This window comes from Danio rerio, chromosome 3 (assembly GCF_052040795.2).
Source record: "Danio rerio strain M-AB ecotype USA chromosome 3, GRCz13ab, whole genome shotgun sequence".
Classification (NCBI taxonomy): Eukaryota; Metazoa; Chordata; class Actinopteri; order Cypriniformes; family Danionidae; genus Danio; species Danio rerio.
Genome location: NC_141023.1, coordinates 24192501 through 24214070, shown reverse-complemented (window position 1 = coordinate 24214070; position 21570 = coordinate 24192501). Strand labels below are relative to the sequence as shown.

General features: G+C 36.1%; 2 protein-coding genes across 17 annotated transcripts in view; both read right to left on the bottom strand.

Annotated features, from left to right (window-relative positions):
* LOC147845623 (uncharacterized) overlaps positions 1-21570 on the bottom strand; it is an 807608-nt gene that overhangs the window by 669621 nt on the left and 116417 nt on the right. The gene's annotated exons all lie outside the window — the stretch shown is intronic.
* The window catches only part of mrtfaa (myocardin related transcription factor Aa), a 73551-nt gene continuing 53821 nt past the window's right edge, over positions 1841-21570 (bottom strand). For 10 of the 16 annotated variants that reach the window (XM_087244468.1, XM_087244469.1, XM_087244466.1 and 7 more), the window contains 9 exons: positions 20975-21225; positions 18994-19162; positions 18528-18905; positions 15578-16045; positions 14655-14855; positions 14460-14573; positions 13432-13572; positions 6747-6804; positions 1841-6657 (listed from right to left, as the gene is read on the bottom strand). In XM_087244468.1, coding sequence (XP_087100594.1) covers positions 6125-6657; positions 6747-6804; positions 13432-13572; positions 14460-14573; positions 14655-14855; positions 15578-16045; positions 18528-18905; positions 18994-19162; positions 20975-21225 — 2313 coding nt within the window. In that variant the 3' untranslated portion in view covers positions 1841-6124. Of the gene's footprint in view, positions 6658-6746; positions 6805-7509; positions 7588-13431; positions 13573-14459; positions 14574-14654; positions 14856-15577; positions 16046-18527; positions 18906-18993; positions 19163-20974; positions 21226-21570 lie in introns of all 16 variants that reach the window. The other 6 variants (XR_015480789.1, XR_015480788.1, XR_015480787.1 and 3 more) reach the window with 2 other exon arrangements.

The window sequence follows — 21570 nt, the reverse complement described above, 5'->3', positions numbered from 1 at the left end:
GTAGTTTATATCGAAGTTGATACTTAGCAGCACCATGTTGGTGTTTTGAAATTTTCTTCATTTTCAAGAGTTCACACTTAGATATTGTTTGACAACTTGTTAGCAAGTTAGCAGGTTTGGCATGCTGTCCCGGGAGAGAACCCTGAGCTCAGAGATAGTTGAGCCCAGGGCTCCCGCCTGGTCCAAAGAGCATGTAAAGGGAGTACGAGATCAGGTGGTTCTCGAGAGCTCCCCTGGTAAAGAAGAAAAGGAGAAGAAGGGGTGGATGGGGGGTTTCTTCAGAAAAACGAAGATAAGGGAGTAGTTCTAACTAGGCAACTTACAGTGAGTTTGGATCAATCTGACTGGCTAGCTAATGAATGTAGATGAGTGGCCAGCTGCAGTCAATCATATCACGTGCTCCTTTTGAAATTAGTTTGTGAAACTTCACTTTACAAGTGTGTCGTTAGCCCAACACTCAACACCCAAATAGGAGGACCAGGACATACATATATTCTACAGACAGTTTAGCTTACCCAATTCACCTAGCACATCTTTGAACTTGAGGGGGGAACCGGAACACCCAGTGGAAACCTACGCAAACACAGGGAGAACATGCAAACTACACAGAAATGCCAATTGACCCAGCAGGGGCTCAAACCAGGGACCTTCTTGCTGTCAGACGACAGCGCTACCCACTACACCACCATGCCACCCACCACTGATCTCTAATGATTTGAAATGCTTATTTTATTCTCACTTGTAAGTCGATTTGAATAAAACATCAATGTGCAATGAATAAATATAAAAAAAAACCAACCGAAAGCTAATCAGCTAATGAATCAACTAACCAAATCAATTAATTCAGAAATGTTCAACAACGCAAGTGAGTTTGCTAAGCCACTGCAAAAAACAATAAAAAAATTATATTTAACAACTAATCAATAAAATAACATATTAACCAAATAAACCCCCAAGCAAATCCATAACATTACCCAAAAGTGTGCCAGACTTCGTAAGGAAGAATACAAGTTTTTATGTTAGATTCATCTAGACTAGTCTCTTACAGATTATTATTAGTTTAATTATTTTTATTTAATTGTTTTTAGTTAATTGTTTTCATTTTAAATGTAAAGGTTAAGTAATTTTGTTGCTTTGTTTTTCAATAAATATTCCAGTTTAATTTTTAAGTTTAAGTTAAAATAAATGTTTAAAAATACTATTTTCTTTTGCATTGTTCACAGCTCTAGTAAAGTTCTAAAATATAGAATTAACTTGTCTGTACTTTCATGCAACAGTATGATGCATATTCAAATTGTCCTGAGGTTCAAGTAGAAATTAATTTGATTCATAGGAGCCTCATTTGAAATTCTGGTGTACTTTTTCAGCAATATTAAATAGATGGGTTGTCTGAACAACAAACAAAGCAAATCAAAATCCAAGTCTTACTGGCTCAGCATATTGTACAGTACTCACCCATTTGTTATTCCAAACCTGTAGACTTCTTTCTTCCATGTAACTATAAAGAAGAAATGTTAAGGTTATTCGAATAATATTGAAAATCAAATTGGGATTTGGGCTGTCATAATTCAGAAATGACAAAAAGCCTCATTAAAACGAGCCTAAAATAGCAACACACAGTACGCCATGTACTTCAGGTCTTCTGGTCTTTAGCAACAGTTTCGGCTGAAATCCTTCACTTACTTTCTCATTTTTGGGTGAAATGTCTCCCGAAGGAAGTCCTCTATAAATAGACTGGTTGACTGCTGCATAAACTGGATTCATTTGCAAGAAATAGATGGACGACAAACGCTAGTCAAACATTCTGCATATCAAGACTGATCTTTCCACCCTGGACAGGTTTGGAAACAAAATGTTTATTTAATTTGTAACATTTAATTTTCTTTCAAAAATAATAATACAAAATATTAGGTCCCGAGAGGCCCTAAAAGCTCACGAATGAACACACAGAGCCAAGCATTAGGGAGTTTAATTCTCCAACGTTCAGCAGGGGGTGGGGGGACTGGAGAACCATGTGGACATGAAGTTCAATTTGGGCTCGACCACAGGAAGCACCAGCCAAAACTCTGTAAGTGCAAATTCAAACAGATGGAGAGCTTGAATACCAGGGACAGTAATGCTGTTCCTCCAATTGACGTCACATATATGCCAACAAACACTCACACACATACTCGCACACACAGAAAACACAAGTCATTCCTGAGCTCATGTACAGTACAGTATGCAGAAACACTGAACAATGCACAATCAAGCAATGCATAAAGAGAGTAACAGTATGTGTCTAAAGGGCCTTGAAATTTGAATGTTGCTTATTGATAAACTGTGATTATGTCTTGTTTAAATATGATTAGAATCTTCTATACACTAAAATCTATACATTCACATCATCTTAGAAACATTCATTACCTTTTAGGCTCATATTTTCCATATCAAAAACTACAGACAGACGTATTGATAAAATGCAGTGCAATTCATACAGTGCGCTGTGTTAAGCATATACAACATTGCATATACAATGCAGAATATAAACAGAAACTAGATGAACAAAATATTTTTTAAAAAGGTACAGGCAGGTTTGTTAAAAATGTTAAACTAAAAAGCAGCTTTTAAAAAATGTGACACATTAATAACTATTTTAAGCTTGCCAAACTTTGCCTCATATTGTATATTTATTAGTGAACTCTGCCTTAAAAGTGTCAAGTACTTTACTTAAAAAGTGAGTGAACCCATTGTAACTTGGAACTGTTAAGTTGATTTTACTTATTTTTTTAATTATGCATGGTTCATTTACTTGAAATGAACTATGAAACTAGATAATACTTGATAATGAACTAGAAAGTACTTTAAGTCAATGGGTTTACTCAATTTTTTAAGTGGTCAACAAACTATTTTAAAGGGCACCTATGATGAAAATCAACTTTTGTTAGCTGTTTAGACAGAACTGTCTGTATGTATAGCGTATCCAATGTCATATTGGAGCGATAGAAACCCAACAAGTGTCTTTTTAAAATTTCCTGACGTTGAAATAGGATCTAAATCCCTGTGATTTTGCGGCCCACTGCAACGTGACGTAGTAGTGTGGTTTCCCCACCCACCGGATTGATTGAGAGGCGCAATGTTTCTATAATAACATGTACACAGAATTTTTTTTTTTTGGCAAATAAACTGGGATTCAAATATTTGTTACAACTCTCTGTGTTATAAGTTTAAAGAGCCCCTATTATGGGTTTTTAAGAATGACCTTCTATGCAGTGTGTAACACAGCTCTAAGAGAATGAAAACAACCAGCTTTGGTTTAAATCTTTAAATCTGAAAGTGCACCATGTTTAAACCTACAGTATTGATTCTTTAACGAAATAGTCGACTCAGAGTCGAATAAATGAATTGTGTTGGGTTCAGATCTTTTAAACACATCAACATCGATACAATACATAACTAAATATAAAGTACTGGATCTGGTAAAATGTGAACACGAACATGACAATAAATGACAGATGGCGATTTGTCTGCGAGGAAGAAAGGGTTACAGTTCATTTTCACAACAACACCACAGTATAGCCAACCTAGTGCTGTGTTTGTTCCTGTCACTTTTTAGATTTTTGATACAATAACCCACACTGCAATGCGGGAGGAAGGAGAAGCAGAGACTATCATGCATCAACTTTTACAGTCTGTTACATACATTGGACAGTTACAGTTCATGTGGACCAGTTTCTTCTTCCTCCGGGTCATAACATGCAAGTGTAATTAAAATTGTTGCCTCTTTTGTGTAGCAAAATATGTGTTTAATTGTGTGTTGCAACTTGTAATCGTCCCGTGCGGCTTGCAATCCCTTATCTATTACAGATCAATGCTTTTACTATATCTCTCAGGTTAAATCTTTATGGGGCTGTTCACACAGTGCGTCCAAAGCTACATTAAAAACGCAATGCGTGGTTCTTTCTTTACTGATTAAAATGCGTTTCTGAACTCGCGATCCTCTGCTGTTTGTCTTTGCTATGGCAACCATCAGCTGTTCCTCACACACGCAATGCAATCAATTTTCAAAATAGTTTAATAGAGTTAGGTTTAAGAGTAGAGTAATATGCTGATGTTAACTGCTTTGCTTTATTGCATTCCTGCAGTGGACTCTCACATATAGTCTCTGCTACTTCATAGCCGTGGTGGGCATTTCTCTCTGTGTTTGCGCTGAACCCAGTTGACCAATTACAACAGACTGGTTCATCGGACCAATCAGCGCAGATTAGCCTCACGCTAAGGAGGGGTTTGGGAACAAATTAATTGCTGAATGAATCTTATGGGAGTTGTGGGATAATTAGGTAAAAATAAATGCATATTATAAGGCAATGAAAGTATTTTTGACCTTGCATGCATATCTGTTGTTGTAGACTGTTGTTGGAGACCCCCAAAACCAAAATATGACCATTTATAAAGCAAAATAGGGGCTCATTAAATGTTTTTAAATCAGAGCATGTTTAGATTAAAGACAGTAAAACTGCTATGTAATTCTTAACCACTATAATCACCATGACCGCATGGTGTCAGTAAACGCTAATATGTGTGTGTGTACTGCAAACAGCATTTTTGTGGGACTCGTCGTTTCAGAAAGGCTTGAATAAACTCCACCACAAATACATCAAATAAACTTACTTGGTATGTTTGACTAATGAGCTATTTTTCGATTAATCCGAGTCTGTCTCTGTCACTGACTGCTGTTTATCTGATGTAATGCATGATGAGAAGCAGACACATAATGTGGAAGCGGTGGGCGGGGAGAAGCAGCTCATTTGCATTTAAAGCCACAGGCTACATTGTCCTCAGACACCAAAATGGGCAGATTCTGGAAGCTATAATAAATGATCTGATGGGTATTTTGAGCTGAAACTTTACAGACACATTCTGCAGACACGAAAGTCTTATCTTGCATCTTGTAAAAAAGGTAAAATAGGTGCCCTTTAAAAATCAAGGTTTCCTCACTTATTTTGTCAACTAATAATTTTTACAGTGTATTGGGGGTTATTGGTGCTATAAACAATGAAAGCAGGTGTAACAATATTACAGTTTGTTAATACCCTCAACTTTGGGGTTAAATAATCAAGCTTGGCAATGCTAGCAGATGCTAATTTCGAATGGGTTTCCAAACTGAAATCAAAAATAGATTAATATAGTAGCATTGTCTGTTTCTTGCATTATAATTCAGGTAAGTATTGACAAGCTTATTGGCTATCTTTGTAGCCATAAAATAATATTTTGGCACTTATATGGGAGTATTATCTGTGTATACATTTTTTAAAAATCTAATTCATAGGTGTCAAAATCGATTCCTAGAGATTCCTTTGAACACCACGATTATTTGGATCAGCTGTGTTTGATTACAGATGGAGCATAACTGTGCAGAGATGCGGCCCTCCGGGAATTGACTTTAACACCTATGATCTAACTTAATTATCATAACTTTGACGATTATGCAAATATACCTATGTCAAAGCTAACAAGATGTTACAAAACGAGTTGGCTTATGCTATAAAAAATAGATTATAATACTATAAATAGTTACATCCATCAGGTGCATATTTTCGAGATATTCAATAAGCAATATGTAAAAGTTTACATTATATTTGGTAAACCAAGCTTGTTGACTGCCGCATATTCCAATTGTAATGTGAATGTAAACGCTCCACTAACACAAGTAAACAAATTTGCTAAAATTGAGGCAAAAATGGATTTGCATATTGCTTGTTTGTATGCCTGTTTCCATATGTACATGTACTGTATGTCACTGAAACATCTCATTTAGGTGTCATATTAAAGTAACAGCAATTCACAATATTTTAAATGAGAAAAACATAAAACATCTAGCCTCTTTAGAAAAAAACTCAATGATAAAATGGTTGACTTACAAATAAAATAATTTCAGTGACATACACATGCTATAAGCATTTGAGCAAGAAAAGATGAGAGACTGATTCTTTTTAAAATGCAATATAATCCATGTAAAGTTAGTATTATAACTCATACTTGTTAAAGCGAAATTAAAACAGTTCCTGGTGAAGTTACTATGCGAAATATGTGGGCCATTTAAAAAAAAAAAAAAAAAAAAGACTAGTCTGTGAATTCCTATTGACTACAAGCTGGACCAGTTCAGATCAGAAGTGTCCAGAAAGTCTGCAGAAAACAAGCTGGAGGGGTTGTGTCCATTAATATGTACCAACCCTGGCACCTCCCCCGCAGAAGCGCCCACTCCAAGCTCCATCCAATCCATAGAATCAGGGGCGGAGTCTACTAAATCGGAAGCAGAATGACTGGAAAAGCTTATGTCATATGTGTCCATTGGACACCGTGGGTGGTCAAGGATACTCGGCGTGCTTAGCATTTGATTGTGGAGGTCTACGATTAGCGTGGTCGGTCCTCCTGGCTCCACTCCCAGTAACGGTTTGCCAGTAGTGCTTTCCAGGAAATCTTCAAGACGTCCAGCACCTGTGGCACAGCTGGTGGGCACCTTGATGGAAGGAGGTCGAGGTTCTGCAATTAAAGTTTTGATGGTGTTTTCAGAGGCAGGAGAGAGATTGAGAGGAGAGAAGCTCAAGGTGAGGGGTGTGTTTGGCCGAAGCCTTTCAAGAACAGGATCAGGAGATGCTTTGAAATTCTCAGAGATTTCTGTGGGAAGAAGGAAACAAGGCGTGAGTGTGAGGTACATCAATTTATTTAGATGACTATATACTGTGAAATAAATAATCAAAAATCACCTCCGCGTTGGATTAGGATGTCAAACAGGTCGTCAACATGCTGTTGGGAGACATTTTCCTGTAACAACATAAACACCTTTAGACAAGGCAGCATAGGATTTCATATAATAATCTCCTCCCTAAAAATCCATGAAGTGATTTGCTACACAGTCGAAACTAATGTTAAAGATCCCATGAAGTGCTTTAAAATGTGCATTTTTTAATTCGATGTTTGATGTCATCTTAACTTAAACCTGAAGAGAAGACTTAACATAGTGTAGCTCCTCCCTTTTTAAAAATAAACAGCCAATAGCATTATGTTTCATCACCGCTCTGCCAGTGAAAATGGTTCAGCTAAAGCAAATGTGAAGCGTTTGAAGGGGGCAGGTCATGTCAGATACTAGAGAGCATTTGATTTGTCACGATTTGATGAGAAACGACCAATAAAAAAAAATTATATCAGTTTTATATCTTTTAAACATGAATTTTGTCACTGTTTTGGAGCTCACTAGCTTATAGATTTGTTAGAAAAACTAACAATACGGATACTAACATCTACATAACTTTATTTTAACTCAATGAGACCTTTAAGCAAGCACCAAGCTAGTCCAAAACATAGATTTGGCACAAATGAAAGGTCAGAAATATTACAATCAGACAAAAAAAAAAAAAAAAAAATATATATATATATATATATATATATATATATATATATATATATATATAAACAAATAAATAATAAAAACAACAGCAGATGAAAGTGAGATGGAGGGCAAGACAGTACCTCATGACAAAGAGCTATGGGTGAACACAAGGTGGAAGGAGAGAGCAAAGCATGCTGGTCCAAACTCAAACACATCTCCTGACAGACAGATATGGATGTATATTTAAGGATATTTTTTTTGTCTCTCTCATTTTTTACTTATCCACATGCTGTTACATCTTACACATACCCATAAACAATCATTTACTAGACAAAAAAACACCAGCATAGATGATAAAATCGTTTCATATTACTTGTAAGCGATACAGTTATCCTGTGCTGTCACTGTCTACTGTATGTAGTTGTTTAAAACAGTGTTTCCCAACCACATTCCTGGAGGAACAGCAGATCTGCATATTTTTAATGTCTCCTTAACCAAATACACCAGTTTCAGATGATCAGCTCATTAACAGAGACTGAAAGACCTGTAATGGCTGTTACAGACCAAGGAAACATGAAGTGTTGGTGGTCCTCCAGGAACGTGGTTGAGAAACACTGGTTTAAACAACTACATACAGTAGACAGTGAAAGGTTTAGAGCACAATCCGCAAAGACTGCAACAGTTTGTTTCTGTGTGGTAAACAGAAATGTGGTATTAAATGTGTGGTATTTTTACTTCTATTGCAATAGACTCCATGGCGCAAGTTTCAGAATGTCATTGTTTTTCCTATATTGGTCAACAGAGTTAAATGCTACATGTGCAAATGTTTATGTATTAACCACTGAATATTTAAAAAGTTTTGACAGCTTGCAACAAGACTTCAAAAACTAGATCTTTTCTGAACTCTGAGGTTAATACTGTATATGACATAATAATTTTTAGACATTCTTATTTAAACAAGATTACTTGTCCCTAAAAAAATTGTTGGAAATGTAAAACTAAAACTGAGATCCTTGAATGAGTATAATGTAGATAGAGCTACTTTACCATTAGTGTGTCACATAAAAAATGGGATTCATAAAAAAAACTGTAGCCAGATCTAGTATACATTAATTGACAAAGGTCTTGTCGTTGATCCCAGATGTAGGAGCTTGACTTCTAGTTGATCATTTGGAAAAGTGACAGAAAGTAGATTTTTCTGATGAATCATCTGCTGGACTGCATCACAATCATCATAAATACCGGGGACGACCTTTTAGAACCAGCATGGACACAAGATTCTCACAGAAATCAGCCAAGTTAAGTAAAGGGAAAATCGTAGTTTGTGGTTACATTCAGTATAGGGGTGTGTGCATCAAAGATCCTGAAAGCAAAGAAGGTCAAGGTGCTCCAGACCAGAGCAAGTCAGACCTTACGGTCCTAAGTAAATAATTAAAAATCAAGCCATGATCATATCTAATCATTTGGCATTTGCCATTTATAAAAGCCACTTCTGATACTAAATGATCAACTAGAAGTTATTATTTGTTGTTCCTAAAACCTGGATAGGCGACAATAGCTTTGTCAGGTAGTGTATAATCTACTGTCTTAAACATAATTTATTACCAATCATATATAATCTTAATGACTTCATATGTTGACATAATGCTGTCAAACTGTGCAAAAGCAGATGTTTTTTTTACTTTATGTGCAGTTATTTCTAACACAGTACGTGTACATATTATAAACATTTTAATTCACCATTTTAAGTTTTTGCTGTTTGGACTGTATGTTCTGACAGAACTGTGTAATGGAAATAAAGCTGCGTAAAACTTCTACTTCAGTGCTCTATTAAAAAAACATAATGCAGACAAGTTTGGGAGATAAAAGGAGGGTGATAAAACTAAGTTTCATGCTTGAAAGAAATGAATGAAAAAAGGAGGTTGGCGAGAGAAAACAAAAAACAAAAAGAGCATTTTGGGTACAATTAAGCAGCCTTGGTGAACTTGATGATACCAGGCAGACTATCAAAAGAGTTCCCACACATTCACAACTAACGTCTAAAAGATGTTCCCACAAACAAGCTGAGCTCTATTTATATCACAGACCTATAAATCTGTACTCCACTAAGAGAATCTGTGCCGTATAGCAGTCTAGACGCAACTCTGCTGAAACTCCTATTAGAATTCCGGTCTCGTATGACACAGATTTTACTTATCAGAAGAAAAGAGTCTTGCTGGCCCCGAGACAGTCTTTACACAGAGAGTACAGACACAAACATAAGCTCTGCTCCAAAACCCCTTTTTTGTAACTCTTTCCAGCTTTACACAGTCAACAATTCCTAATCCGAGGTGTTCTGAGATCACTTTGGCTCGAGGCGGGCTTGCTCCTTAAGAAAAGCGAACTCAATATTTGTGAGTGTTTTTTTGATTGGATGCCATGTTTGCTGATTCATGACTGCAGTTTGCGTTCTTTGAAGACTTTAGATGCTGCTTTGATTTTTAATTTACATGGTGTGTTGAGCTCAAAAAATAATAAAGTTGACTACTTTTCAGAAGTTTTAGGGACAGTAGGATTTTAGTTTCTCAAATCTATTTTTAATTCACCATTGTTGGGGTTTAATTTTAAATGTACACTCATCGGACACTTTATTAGGTACACCTGATTAGTTTCATGTTGGACCCCCCTTTTGCCTTCAGAACTGCCTTAATGCTTTGTGGCATAGATTCAAATCAAATGAAATCAAATCAAATCAAATCACTTTTATTGTCACATCAACAGCTGCACGTGTGCTATGATGAATGAGAAGCTTAAAGTAGGTGCTGGCTCCAGACAGTACAAAATACAGATAGTCAAATACAATGACAGTGCAAAATACAGACAGTGCAAGTACAACGACAGTGCAAAATACAGAAAGTACAAAATAAAACAGCATACTCCCAAAAAGTAGAACAATGTAAAATTGACAGCGATATGTACAATGAAAATTTGTACATAGTTGTAGGCAGTATTGTTTTAAGTATGGATTGGTTAAAGTGCAGTAAATGCTACATATTGATGGTGTGCAGTGAGGGGTGTGGTAGAGTCTGTGTGGGGTGTGTTAAATGTTCATCAGCCTGATAGTCTGAGGGAAGAAGCTTTCCTTCAGTCGGCTAGTGCAAGATCGGATGTTGTGGAACAGTCTGCTTGAGGGTAGCAGAGAGAACATTCTATGGCTTGGGTGGCTGAAGTCGCTGATAATTCTCTTGGCTTTCCTCATGCACCGCCTGGTGTAGATGTCCTGGAGGAAGGGAAGCTCACCTCCTACTACGCGTCCAGCAGTTCGCACAATCCTATAGAGGCCTATGCGATTGCTGCTGGTGCTTTTTCCATACCAGATGGGGATACAGCCAGACAGGATGCAGTCCACAGTGCAGGTGTAGAATGAGTGGAGGATTTGGGGGCTCATTCCAAACCTTCTGAGACGCCTGAGGAAGAAGAGGCGTTGTTGTGGCTTCCTCAGCACTGCGACTGTGTGAGCCATCCATGTCAAATCCTCAGCGATGTGTACTCCAAGAAACTTGAAAGTGCTGACTCTCTCCACTGGTGTCCTGTTGATGGTGATGGGGTGTGTTCTCTCTTCTCTCTCCTGAAATCCACCACCAACTCCTTGGTTTTGCTGATGTTGAGTGAGATGTGGTTTTGCTGAAACCACTGCGTCAGAGTGTGCACCTCCTCTCTGTAGGCCGTCACATCATTTTTGGTGATTAGGCCCACCACAGTTGTGTCATTAGCAAATTTAACAATGACGTTGGAGCTGTGTTTGGCTGTACAGTCATGTGTGTACAGGGAGTACAGGAGTGGGCTGAGAACACAGCTCGTGGAGCACCAGTGTTGAGGATCAGTGTGGACGAAGTAATGTTGTTCATTCTGACCACCTGGCGCCTGCTTGACAGGAAGTCCAGGATCCAGTTGCACAGAGAGCTGTGTAGACCCAGAGCCTGGAGCTTCACCACCAGCTTGGCAGGCACTATGGTGTTAAATGCTGAGCTGTAGTCTACAAACAGCATTCTCACATATGTGTTTTTGTTTTCCAGGTGAGACAGAGCAGTGTGCAAGGTGAAAACAATTGCATCATCAGTGGAGCGATCATTCCTGTATGCAAATTGCAGAGGGTCAGTGTGAGCAGGCAGTAAGACAGCGGGCAACAAGATACTGAAAATATTCCTCAAAGATTTGAGTCATTATTGACATGATAGCCTCGCGCAGTTGCTGCCGATTATTTGCTGCACATGCATGATGTGAATCTCTCTTCTCACCACAACTCAAAGGTGCTCTATTGGATTGAGCTCTGGTTACTGTGGAGGCCATTTGAGTACAGTGAACTCATTGTCATGTTCAAAAAACCAGTCTGAGATGATTCACGCTTTATGACATGATGCGTTATCCTGCTGGAGGTAGCAATCAGAAGATGGGTACAATGTCGTCACTGGGATGGACATAGCGACAATACTCAGGTAGGCTGTGGCATTGATGCTCAATTGGTACTAATTGGCCCAAAAGTGTGCCAAGAAAATATCCCCCACACCAATACATGACCATCACCAACCTGAACCATTGATACAAGGCAGGATGAATCCATGCTTTCATGTTGTTGAAGCCAAATTCTGACTCTACCATCCGAATGTTGTAGCAGAAATCTAGACTCATCAGACCAGGCAACGTTTTTCCAATCTTCTATTGTCCAATTTTAGTAAGCCTGTGTGAATTGTAGCCTCAGTTTCCTGTTATTAGCTGACAGGAGTGGCACCCGGTGTGCCCTTTTGTTGTTATAGCCCATCCGCCTCAAGGTTGGATGTGTTGTACATTCAGAGATGCTCTTCTGCATACTTCGGTTGTAACGAGTGGTTACTTGAGTTACTGTTGACTTTCTATTAGCTTTAACCAGTCTGGCCATTCTTCTCTGATCTCTTGCATCAACAAGGCATATGTGCCCACAAAACTGCTGCTCATAGGATATTTTCTTTAAACCCCAGAGATGGTTACGTGTGAAAATCCCAGTAGATCAGCAGTTTCTAAAAAACCCAGATCAGCCCATCTGACACCAACAACCATGCCACATTTAAAGTTACTTACTGTAAATCCCCTTTCTTCCCCATTCTGATGCTTGGTTTGAACTGCAGCAGATCGTCTTGACCATGTCTGCATGTCTAAATGCATTGAGTTGCTGCCATGTGATCGGCCAATTAGAAATTTGTATTAACGAGCAGTTGGACAGGTGTACCTAATAAAATGGCCAGTGAGTGTATTTCATTATTATAAAGAAAATCATTGGAGACACTTTAGTTTAGGTCACAATTCAACAAACCATTAGCTAACACTACTAGCTTAATAAACTAATTAGCTGTTTAATAACATTTAGTAAGGTAGAAGTTGGGTTTAGGTTTTGTGTTAAAAATGCACGATATGATCATACTTTATAACCACTAATAAACAGTTAATATCTAAATAATAGGCAAGTAATAAGCCAATACTTAATAGCATGAAGTGTAACCTAAAGTGTTATCAAATCATTTATTATATTAATTTCAACCAAATATCAGTATAAAATAGTATTTATTAAGCTCAATGTGACTAATTATTTGACACAAAGGTTAAATGCAGCAATAAATAACTATTTATATAAAAAAGATTTTAATATGCAATGTATTCCAGTAATACTGCTGAATTTTCTGCATCATTAGTCCATTCCTCAGTGTTACATGATCTTTTTGGAAAATATTATCACTTTATTGGAAATAATAATTGTTTATGTATGGAAAATAATCTTTTTGATGCATAATCATTTGCTAAAAATCAAGAAACATTCCAAAATTTTGTCAACAGCAGACGTTTCTGAATGGCATGGATCTCAAATCAAGGAACTGATTTACTCAAACTGTCCTCTCAATTTCCTTAAAAAGTTGCATAACATTGTATTTATGCTAAGCATTATAATTTATTTAAAACTATATAAACATTGGATGCATCATAGCACCAATGGCAGCTACATGTAGATAAACAGCACGCAAAGTCTTTAGTACGTACACAAACAAACCACTTACAATATTGTTGTTGTTGTTGGGAGATGAAGGGACGACATCACCATCATTCATTGAATCCACTGAACTGAAGAATGATGTTGAGACGAAGGAAGAGCTTGATGCCTTGTAATTGGTCGCCACATTTAGGTCTGGCTTTAGTGCCTGTCAAAGTAAAAACATGCATCTCAATTAGCAGCAGTGTTAATGGGTTAATAGCCCAAGCCTGCGAGCCTTCATTTGAACACCACTAGTGACAGTGATTAGTCATTAACATTTTAATAAGCAGGTTTAAAAGCCTCATAATTGTGTTCAATGACTTGTCAAGAGTAAGTGATGCTGCCTTATACATTTCATTAATCAACACAGAGGAAAGATATCTGCTGAAAAAGTCCTTCCCTATTAGCTTTCATAATTACACTCATAGCTTCAAAAAAACAATGCTAATATTAGCATACTACTCAAATTGAATTGTGTATAGACCATTTTGAGGGATGTAAACAAAAACAATAGTTCCAACATATTTCCTGTTTTACATTTTTAACTTCTATAGGTTTTAAGAATCCAAAAAGAGCCACATATTGATAAATAATGTTCTGATGGCTGTTTTAACATTAAGCTATGATTGATTTGCCTCTTGTTACTGTCATGAAATGTGATAACAAGAAGGACGCTTATTTCATGTTCATTGAAATGGTCTATAGTATGCACAATATCTACATGGACATAACTGCCCTACTAAAGTTTGTTAAAACAAGCACTATATCAACTGAGAACAGTGCAGGATGTACTGTATCCCACAATGCAATGTGCTTTATGACTTGATCATCCCTGACTTCCATCTTTTCCCTTCATTTACATCCAATAAAGTTGTGAATGTATTGTATATTCAATATAATATATGTTAATATTGCATGAATTCTTTTGTTTTTTATATATTCAGTTTTCTTTTTTGGTAGTATTAGCTTTTATTTATGTTTATATGTCTTTTGTCTATTTCAAATGAGGTCATGTGTATTCTGTTTTAAAAATGCATTAATGTTTGTACTAACCTTTTTGATTGGCTGTTTTAAAATGACAGTTTGTATGGGCTCGGGCTGGTTGTTATTATTAAGCAATTCAGCCTCTGATTGGTTGGGTAATGTTGTAGATGTCGACTGCAGTCTCTTGAAAATGGGCAAAAAAACAACTGGAGATTATTTAAATGTTAACTGTATATTTCCTCTGACGACTTTAAGAATCATTACCTGTAGTCTGCTCTGATTGGTTGCTTTGCCCTGAGGGCGCCTGCCTCTGGCTGGGGCCTCTGTGTGCTGATTAGACAGTGTCAGCAGGAACTGGTTGCCGTTGCCGTCGGTCACTATGGTGGGGGTGGAGTTTGGGTTAACTGGGCTGACTGGCACTGAAGAAACAGGACTTGACTGCTGGTTGGTAAGTGCTTGAGGAAACTGCAGGAAAAATGGAAAAGATGGAAATTTAACCAAACGTGATATGTTGTGTGATTTCCCATTATAATAAAAATGAAGCATCTCACTACTGCTGCAGCACACACACAACCCCTGGAGACTGTGATGAAGTGCTGTGGCGTCAGGGGAAATGTTTGGAGAAAAACTAAAGTCTAAAATGTATTTTTCTACTAAAAAGCACTGTAAAAATGGAGTATGAACTTATAACCTTGCATGCATGTATGTTATTTATGTGTATAAAATTAAACATTAATTGAATAATTTATATTATTTATTATATAATAATAAATAAATGAATAAATTTATAATATATTTATAAAAACACTACGTTCTTAATTTAATTGTATTTAATGCTTTAATTCAGTTTTAAATATTTCAGCTTGTGCTTATTATTGTTTAAATCTAAACTTTTTTTAGTACTGTATATGTAAATATTTGATTAAAATTTGTCATATCAATTTAAAGTGTCATCTAATAATAACATTTAATTGTATTTATAGATGTGTTTTATTTCACTGTTTTGCTTTTATTTAACAACATTAACCCTTGTTTAGGCTTTATAAAGAGGGTCCTTTATAAATAAGTTATAACTTTCCATCAATCAGCACTTAAACCAACTCTTTAAACCCCCATCTCTGATCAAATAATGATCACACTATTAATGCCAAGTCTGAATCTGTACATTGTGAAAGCACAGCACTAACTTGTCTCTGCTGCTTCTGTGTTTTCCTCTTCCTCTGATGTGTCTGTTGCAGCAGGTTGCGTTGATTCTGTCGCATTACAATCCTCTGCTGCTGCTCCAGCTCCACCTGCGGCTCCGTCACCATCTCACTGTCTTCCACCACCTCCATCACCTCCTCCTTTACAGTGACTCTAAGAGCCTCAATTACGGCAGCAGGAAGCGCCTCTTTGACTGGATTGGGCTCTTGCACCCGTTTCCCCTCCAGCTGCAGACGCAGGGACTCAACTAGCTGCTGCTTCTGCAAAAGCATGTTGGTGAGCTCCTGAATGCGCCGGTCCTTCTCCAGCAGCATCTGGTCCTTGTCTGCAGAACGAGAAAGCATGCAGGAGGAGGATTGATATGTTTGGCTACAGGGCTCTTCTTTAATGCACACAGTGGTCGGGAGAGGAGGAGACGGCTGCAGGGAGAGCTGGGTGAGAGGAGAGCTCACCTAAAACACACACAAAAAGGAAACATATTAATAATGTGAGGTCCAAACCATACGGATCCAAACTGTCAAATCAAATCAAACTGTTCAGCAGACAAAGTATTGAAAAGTGCATTAAGTATATAGTTTATATACATGCTGTACATATAACAAGATGATGGACGCTGAATCAACATTTCTGTTTATACTTTTACATTTTATTCTGGAAATTAAAGATTGTTACATGAAGTATATGTATCTTTTTGACTAATTTAATAATGTGCACCCTTTGTAAAGCTGCTTTGGAACAATAATTAGTGTGAAAAGTGTTATACAAGTAAACTTGAATTGAATTGAATGTGTTTTTATATGAATATGGATAAGATGTAAATATTTGAACGCTATGAATTATTTAAATATGTTAATATGAGTAGTGTGATGTTTCTGTCATTCTTAAGCTGCGGTCACACTCGGGTCTGAGCATGCAAAATTGTGTAGTACGGCGCTGTGAAAAGGGGTGGGATTAAACAAGATGATTAGACATTTAAAAAAGTAAACTTCGCATTGCATCGAACTGCGAAACTTGGTCTGATGCATTCGCGTGCATATGGATGGAAGTGTATGGGGAGAAAAGTCCAGTGTGACCGCAGCAAAAAATAATTTTTTTTTTTGCTGTTCGTTCAAACCACATATTCAAAATGAGCTTAACTAACACCATTCTTTAGGTTTTTTTATGTTTTATGCTTTATGTTAAATCTACTTAAATTTGTGAAAACAATTTAGATAACTTAATTAATTTGTGTAGGGACACCATGAAGGAATTGTGTGAAACCCAAATTGTAAACAGTCTATTTTGAAATATTTAAGTTACAATTAATTCAATGTAATACATTTACTATTATCACTAGTAGTTGAACAATTATTATCACTTACATAATCAACAGATTTACATTAAATTGAACAAAGACATTTGCTTTCATTGTGCTCTTGCTAAAGTCCAGCTTTATTAATATTATTTTATTTTAAATGTTATATATAGCTGTTGTTGTTGTTGTTGTTGTTATTATTATTATTATTATGTTACCAGCATATTTTTGGTAAAACTCATGACGGTCTGTTTTCCATTTACTGCTAAAGAATATTTGAATTATCATTTGTTAATAAGGGCGTCACAGTGGCGCAGTGGGTAGCTTGATCGCCTTACAGCAAGAAGGTTGCTGGTTCAAGCCTTGACTTGGTCAGTTGCCATTTTTGTGTGGAGTTTGCATGTTCTCATGGGTTGCCTCCGGGTGCTCCGGTTTCCCCCATAAGTCCAAAGACATGTGGTATAGGTGAATTGGGTAAGCTAAATTGTACGTAGTGTATGTGTTTGAATGAGAGTGTATGAGTGTTTCCCAGTGATGAGTTGCAGCTGGAAGGGCATCCTCTGCGTAAAACATATGCTGGATAAGTTTGCAGTTCATTTCGCTGTGGCGACCCCTGATAAAAGGGACTAAGTCGAAAAGAAAATGAATGAATGAATGAATTTGTTAAAAAAACTACTTACATTTTTATCATAAAATCATTATATTAATTACAATTACAATTATAAAATTGTCTTGTATTGTTTACAAAGTTTTATTTTTTACTTAAATTTTTTAATTATATTATGTGTGATTGTATTTATGGTCATTTCTTTTTAAAATGGTAGCTTTTGTATTTAATACTATACATTGGCACCTGAAGGTCTGAGAGTAACTTTTGTCATGCACATGTGGTTGAACTGACAATAAAGCTGACTTTGACCAATATAAGCATCACTCGTCATTATATTATAAAATATTAGAAAGAAGATTGTTTTCGTTTGACTGCTGTAGAAGTCTATCCTAAATATTGTTCTGAGATAAATTACTTAAATAACTAATAACTACACAGACAGACAGACAGACAGACAGATAGACAAATAGATAGACAGATAGATAGATAGACAGACAGACAGACAGACAGACAGACAGACAGACAGACAGACAGACAGACAGACAGACAGACAGACAGACAGACAGACAGACAGACAGACAGACAGACAGACAGACAGACAGACAGACAGATAGATAGATAGATAGATAGATAGATAGATAGATAGATAGATAGATAGATAGATAGATAGATAGATAGATAGATAGATAAAAAGCATAATCATTTATTTATTTATTTATTTATTTGCTTGTTTGTTTGTTTGTTCGTTTGTTTTTTTTTGCAGTTGATGAGGTGTAGCCTTCAGTTGACATCAGACTGGTTATTAGTGAATGAACATTCAGAGGCATCATGCAGCTTTGACACTTTAAATGCAGACACTAGACAGCCCTCAGCTATTGTGCTGCAATGCTTCACTGCTCACAGCCAGTGCAGACAAAGGCTAAGGTTTTCTGTAAAGGCCACTTTTTGCACATTAAGTAACATTTCACAATCATCGGTCCAAAACTGACCCAATTTAGTAAGTCTAAAGAATAGATAAGTGGACAATTACCATTTCCCCGAAAGCATCTGCATGACAGCTCGCCTCATCTGGACTCATTCCAGTGGATGAACGCTCGGAGTGGGCAGGGGAAACCGGAGGGGAGGAGCTAGTGCTGCCAAACTGCATCATCATTGGCGCTGTTGTCAGAGTTCCCCCTCCTTCTGCAGTGGCACCGAACTGGAAGGAAGCAACCATCAGGTTCCTGTCTGTTGATTGGTGTGTGGAAGAGGCTCCTCCCCCTAGGGCTGAGGGTGTGTTGGTTTTAGGTGTTGGCGGGCTGGTCCCACCGTTCTGCTCCTGAAAATTCCTCAGCCGCTCAATAAGGTCATTCTTTGTGCCCGAGACTGTCAAGCCTCGCAGTTTCAACTCCTGCTTCAGCTCTGCCACCTGCAGGAAATGCAGAGAACAGCAGGAGTTGTTTGATTTAATGCTATATAAGTAGCTACACAGTAAGAAGTACTGAAATTAATATTACCTTTAGCTCCTCCAGGTTGGGAGGCAGTGGGCTTATGTTAACTCTGCCTACATTTATAGTGGACTGTTGGTTCTGACTAGTCAGATTAGTGGATGTTGATTGAGGGGGAGTGTCATTCTTGGACTGTGACTGGCCATTGGCTAAAGCAGGCTGCTGATCAGCTGGAGGCCTAAATAAAGTATAAGAATAATGTGTTATATTATTTAAAAAAATTAATAAATTATGGTCTCTCCTACAAGCAATTCTAAATAATTATACTTTTTTTTCATTGTCCTTCAAATTATTAGGTTTTGCTTATATCTACAAAATGGCTTGATAAAAATAAGAAAAAATACCATGCTAAAAAAGGATAATAAAATATTAACTAAACTTAGTATGACCACATACAGTTGAAGAAGTCAATTGAATTATTAGCCCCCCCTGTTTATCTTTTCCCTCAATTTCTGTTTAACGGAGATCTTTTTTCAAGACTTTTCTAAACATAATAGTTTCAATAACTCATCTCTAATAACTGATTTATTTTATCTTTGCTATGATGACAATAAATAATATTTTACTAGATCTTTTTCAAGACACTTCTATACGGATTAATGAATAGAAGGTTACAGGTTATTAAGGTTAACTGGGCAGGTTAGGGTAATTAGGCAATTTATTGTATAATAATGGATTGTTCTGTAGACAGTTGAAAAAAATATAGCTTAAAGGGGCTAATAATATTGACCTTAAAATGTTTTTTTTTTTAAAATTCAAAACAGTTTTTATTCTAGCTGAAATAAACAAATAAGACTTTTATCAAAAGAAAAAATACTATCAGACATACTGTGAAAATTTCCTTGCTCTGTTAAACATCATTTGAGAAATATTTTAAAAAGAAAAAAAAATCAAAAGGTGGTTGATAATTCTGACTTCAACTGTACACTTTCAGATAAGTATAGGACAAAATAATTGCAATTTTTACAAACATTAATGAAAATACATTCCATTTTTATAATCAATTACTTGATCAACACATTAAAAAATCTATTTAAATAAATCATTATTGATAAAAAGTATTCATATAATTATTAATAGCAGCACCAGCACTATGAATTTTTATTAAAAATGAAGGACATAATTCACATTTTACTCTTTCCTTGACATCAGATTGGTTTGTAATAAGTGAACATTCGGAGGTGACGTGTTTTTAATAATTTAAAATAAAATTAAATGTAAAGTAGCATGATAGCTTATAATATTATATAGTTTAACAAACACAGGTCAAAATATTTTGACAAATTTTGACAAATATATGTGGAGTGCTCGGTGATGATGGCACATTATTTAATCTAATCTTACTGGTTTTAATTATGCTAGTTATTTGAAACATAAAAATTTAATATTTTACTTCAATTTGCTTTTCGTTTTACATAAAATTCCATTAAGATACCAAAATGGGCTTTATTTTTGCACATACAGGTAGAGTAAGATTTTTTAGCCCCCCTGTATATTTTTCCCCAATTTCTGTTATTTTTTTTCAACACGTATAAACATTATAATTTGAATAAATAATTTCTTTTATCTTTGTAGTGCTGATAATACATAATATTTTAATAGATATTTTCCAAGATACTAGCCTTTAGCTTAAAGCGACATTTAAAGGCTTAACTAGGTTAATTAGGTTAACTAGGTAAGTTAGGGTAATTAGAATAAGTTATTGTATAATGATGGTTTGTTCTGTAGAGAATTAAAAAAAATACAGCTTAAGGGGGCTAAAAATATTGACCTTATAATGTTTATAAGCAATTGAAAACTGCTCTTATTCTAGCCAAAAAAAAAAAAGACTTTCTCCAAAAGAAAAAAAAACTGTGAAAATATCCTTGTTCTGTTAAACATAATTTGGGAAATATTTAAAAAAGAAAAGAAAAAAAAACAACAACAGGGTTAGTAATTTTGACTTCAATTGTATATAATAAACATTCCACAAATACAGGACATTTCTCACTTGGGTGGAGCTGGCAGGATGGTGTGGTAGTTGTAGTTTTGCTGCTGTTGGTTGATAATCTGTAGCTGGAGGAAGAGCTGCTGTTGGTAGAGGAGTTTAGCGTAGGACGAGTCGAGCAGAGGCGGAGGCTCACGCTCAGCTTTCTGATCCGGAGGAACATACTGGTGATATTTCAGCTTCTTGACTTTAGGTTTATTGTCTCTCACTTTCTTAGAGCGCTGAGCAGGACGCTCACTACTCACTTTACCACTCTGAAAAAGACAGAAAGAGTTCAAGCATTAAAATAATGGTCATTCTGGTTAAAAATAAAATAAACAAAAATTATATATACAGTGCTCAACATAAATAATATTTGTATCCATTTCTCAGTGAATATAGGTAATATATTTTGTTGAATTTGCATAAAACAGATTTCTTAAACATACATAATTATTAAAAAAAAAAAATTCTCACTGAAAATCTTTAGAAATAGAAAATAACACATTTAAATTTATGCAAAAAATTGACAATTTTATTTTTTATTTTTGTTTCTCTTCAATTTTGCTCCTTTTAAAAAAATCCTTTTTTATTATCTTTCCCCTATTTATTATTGCTCC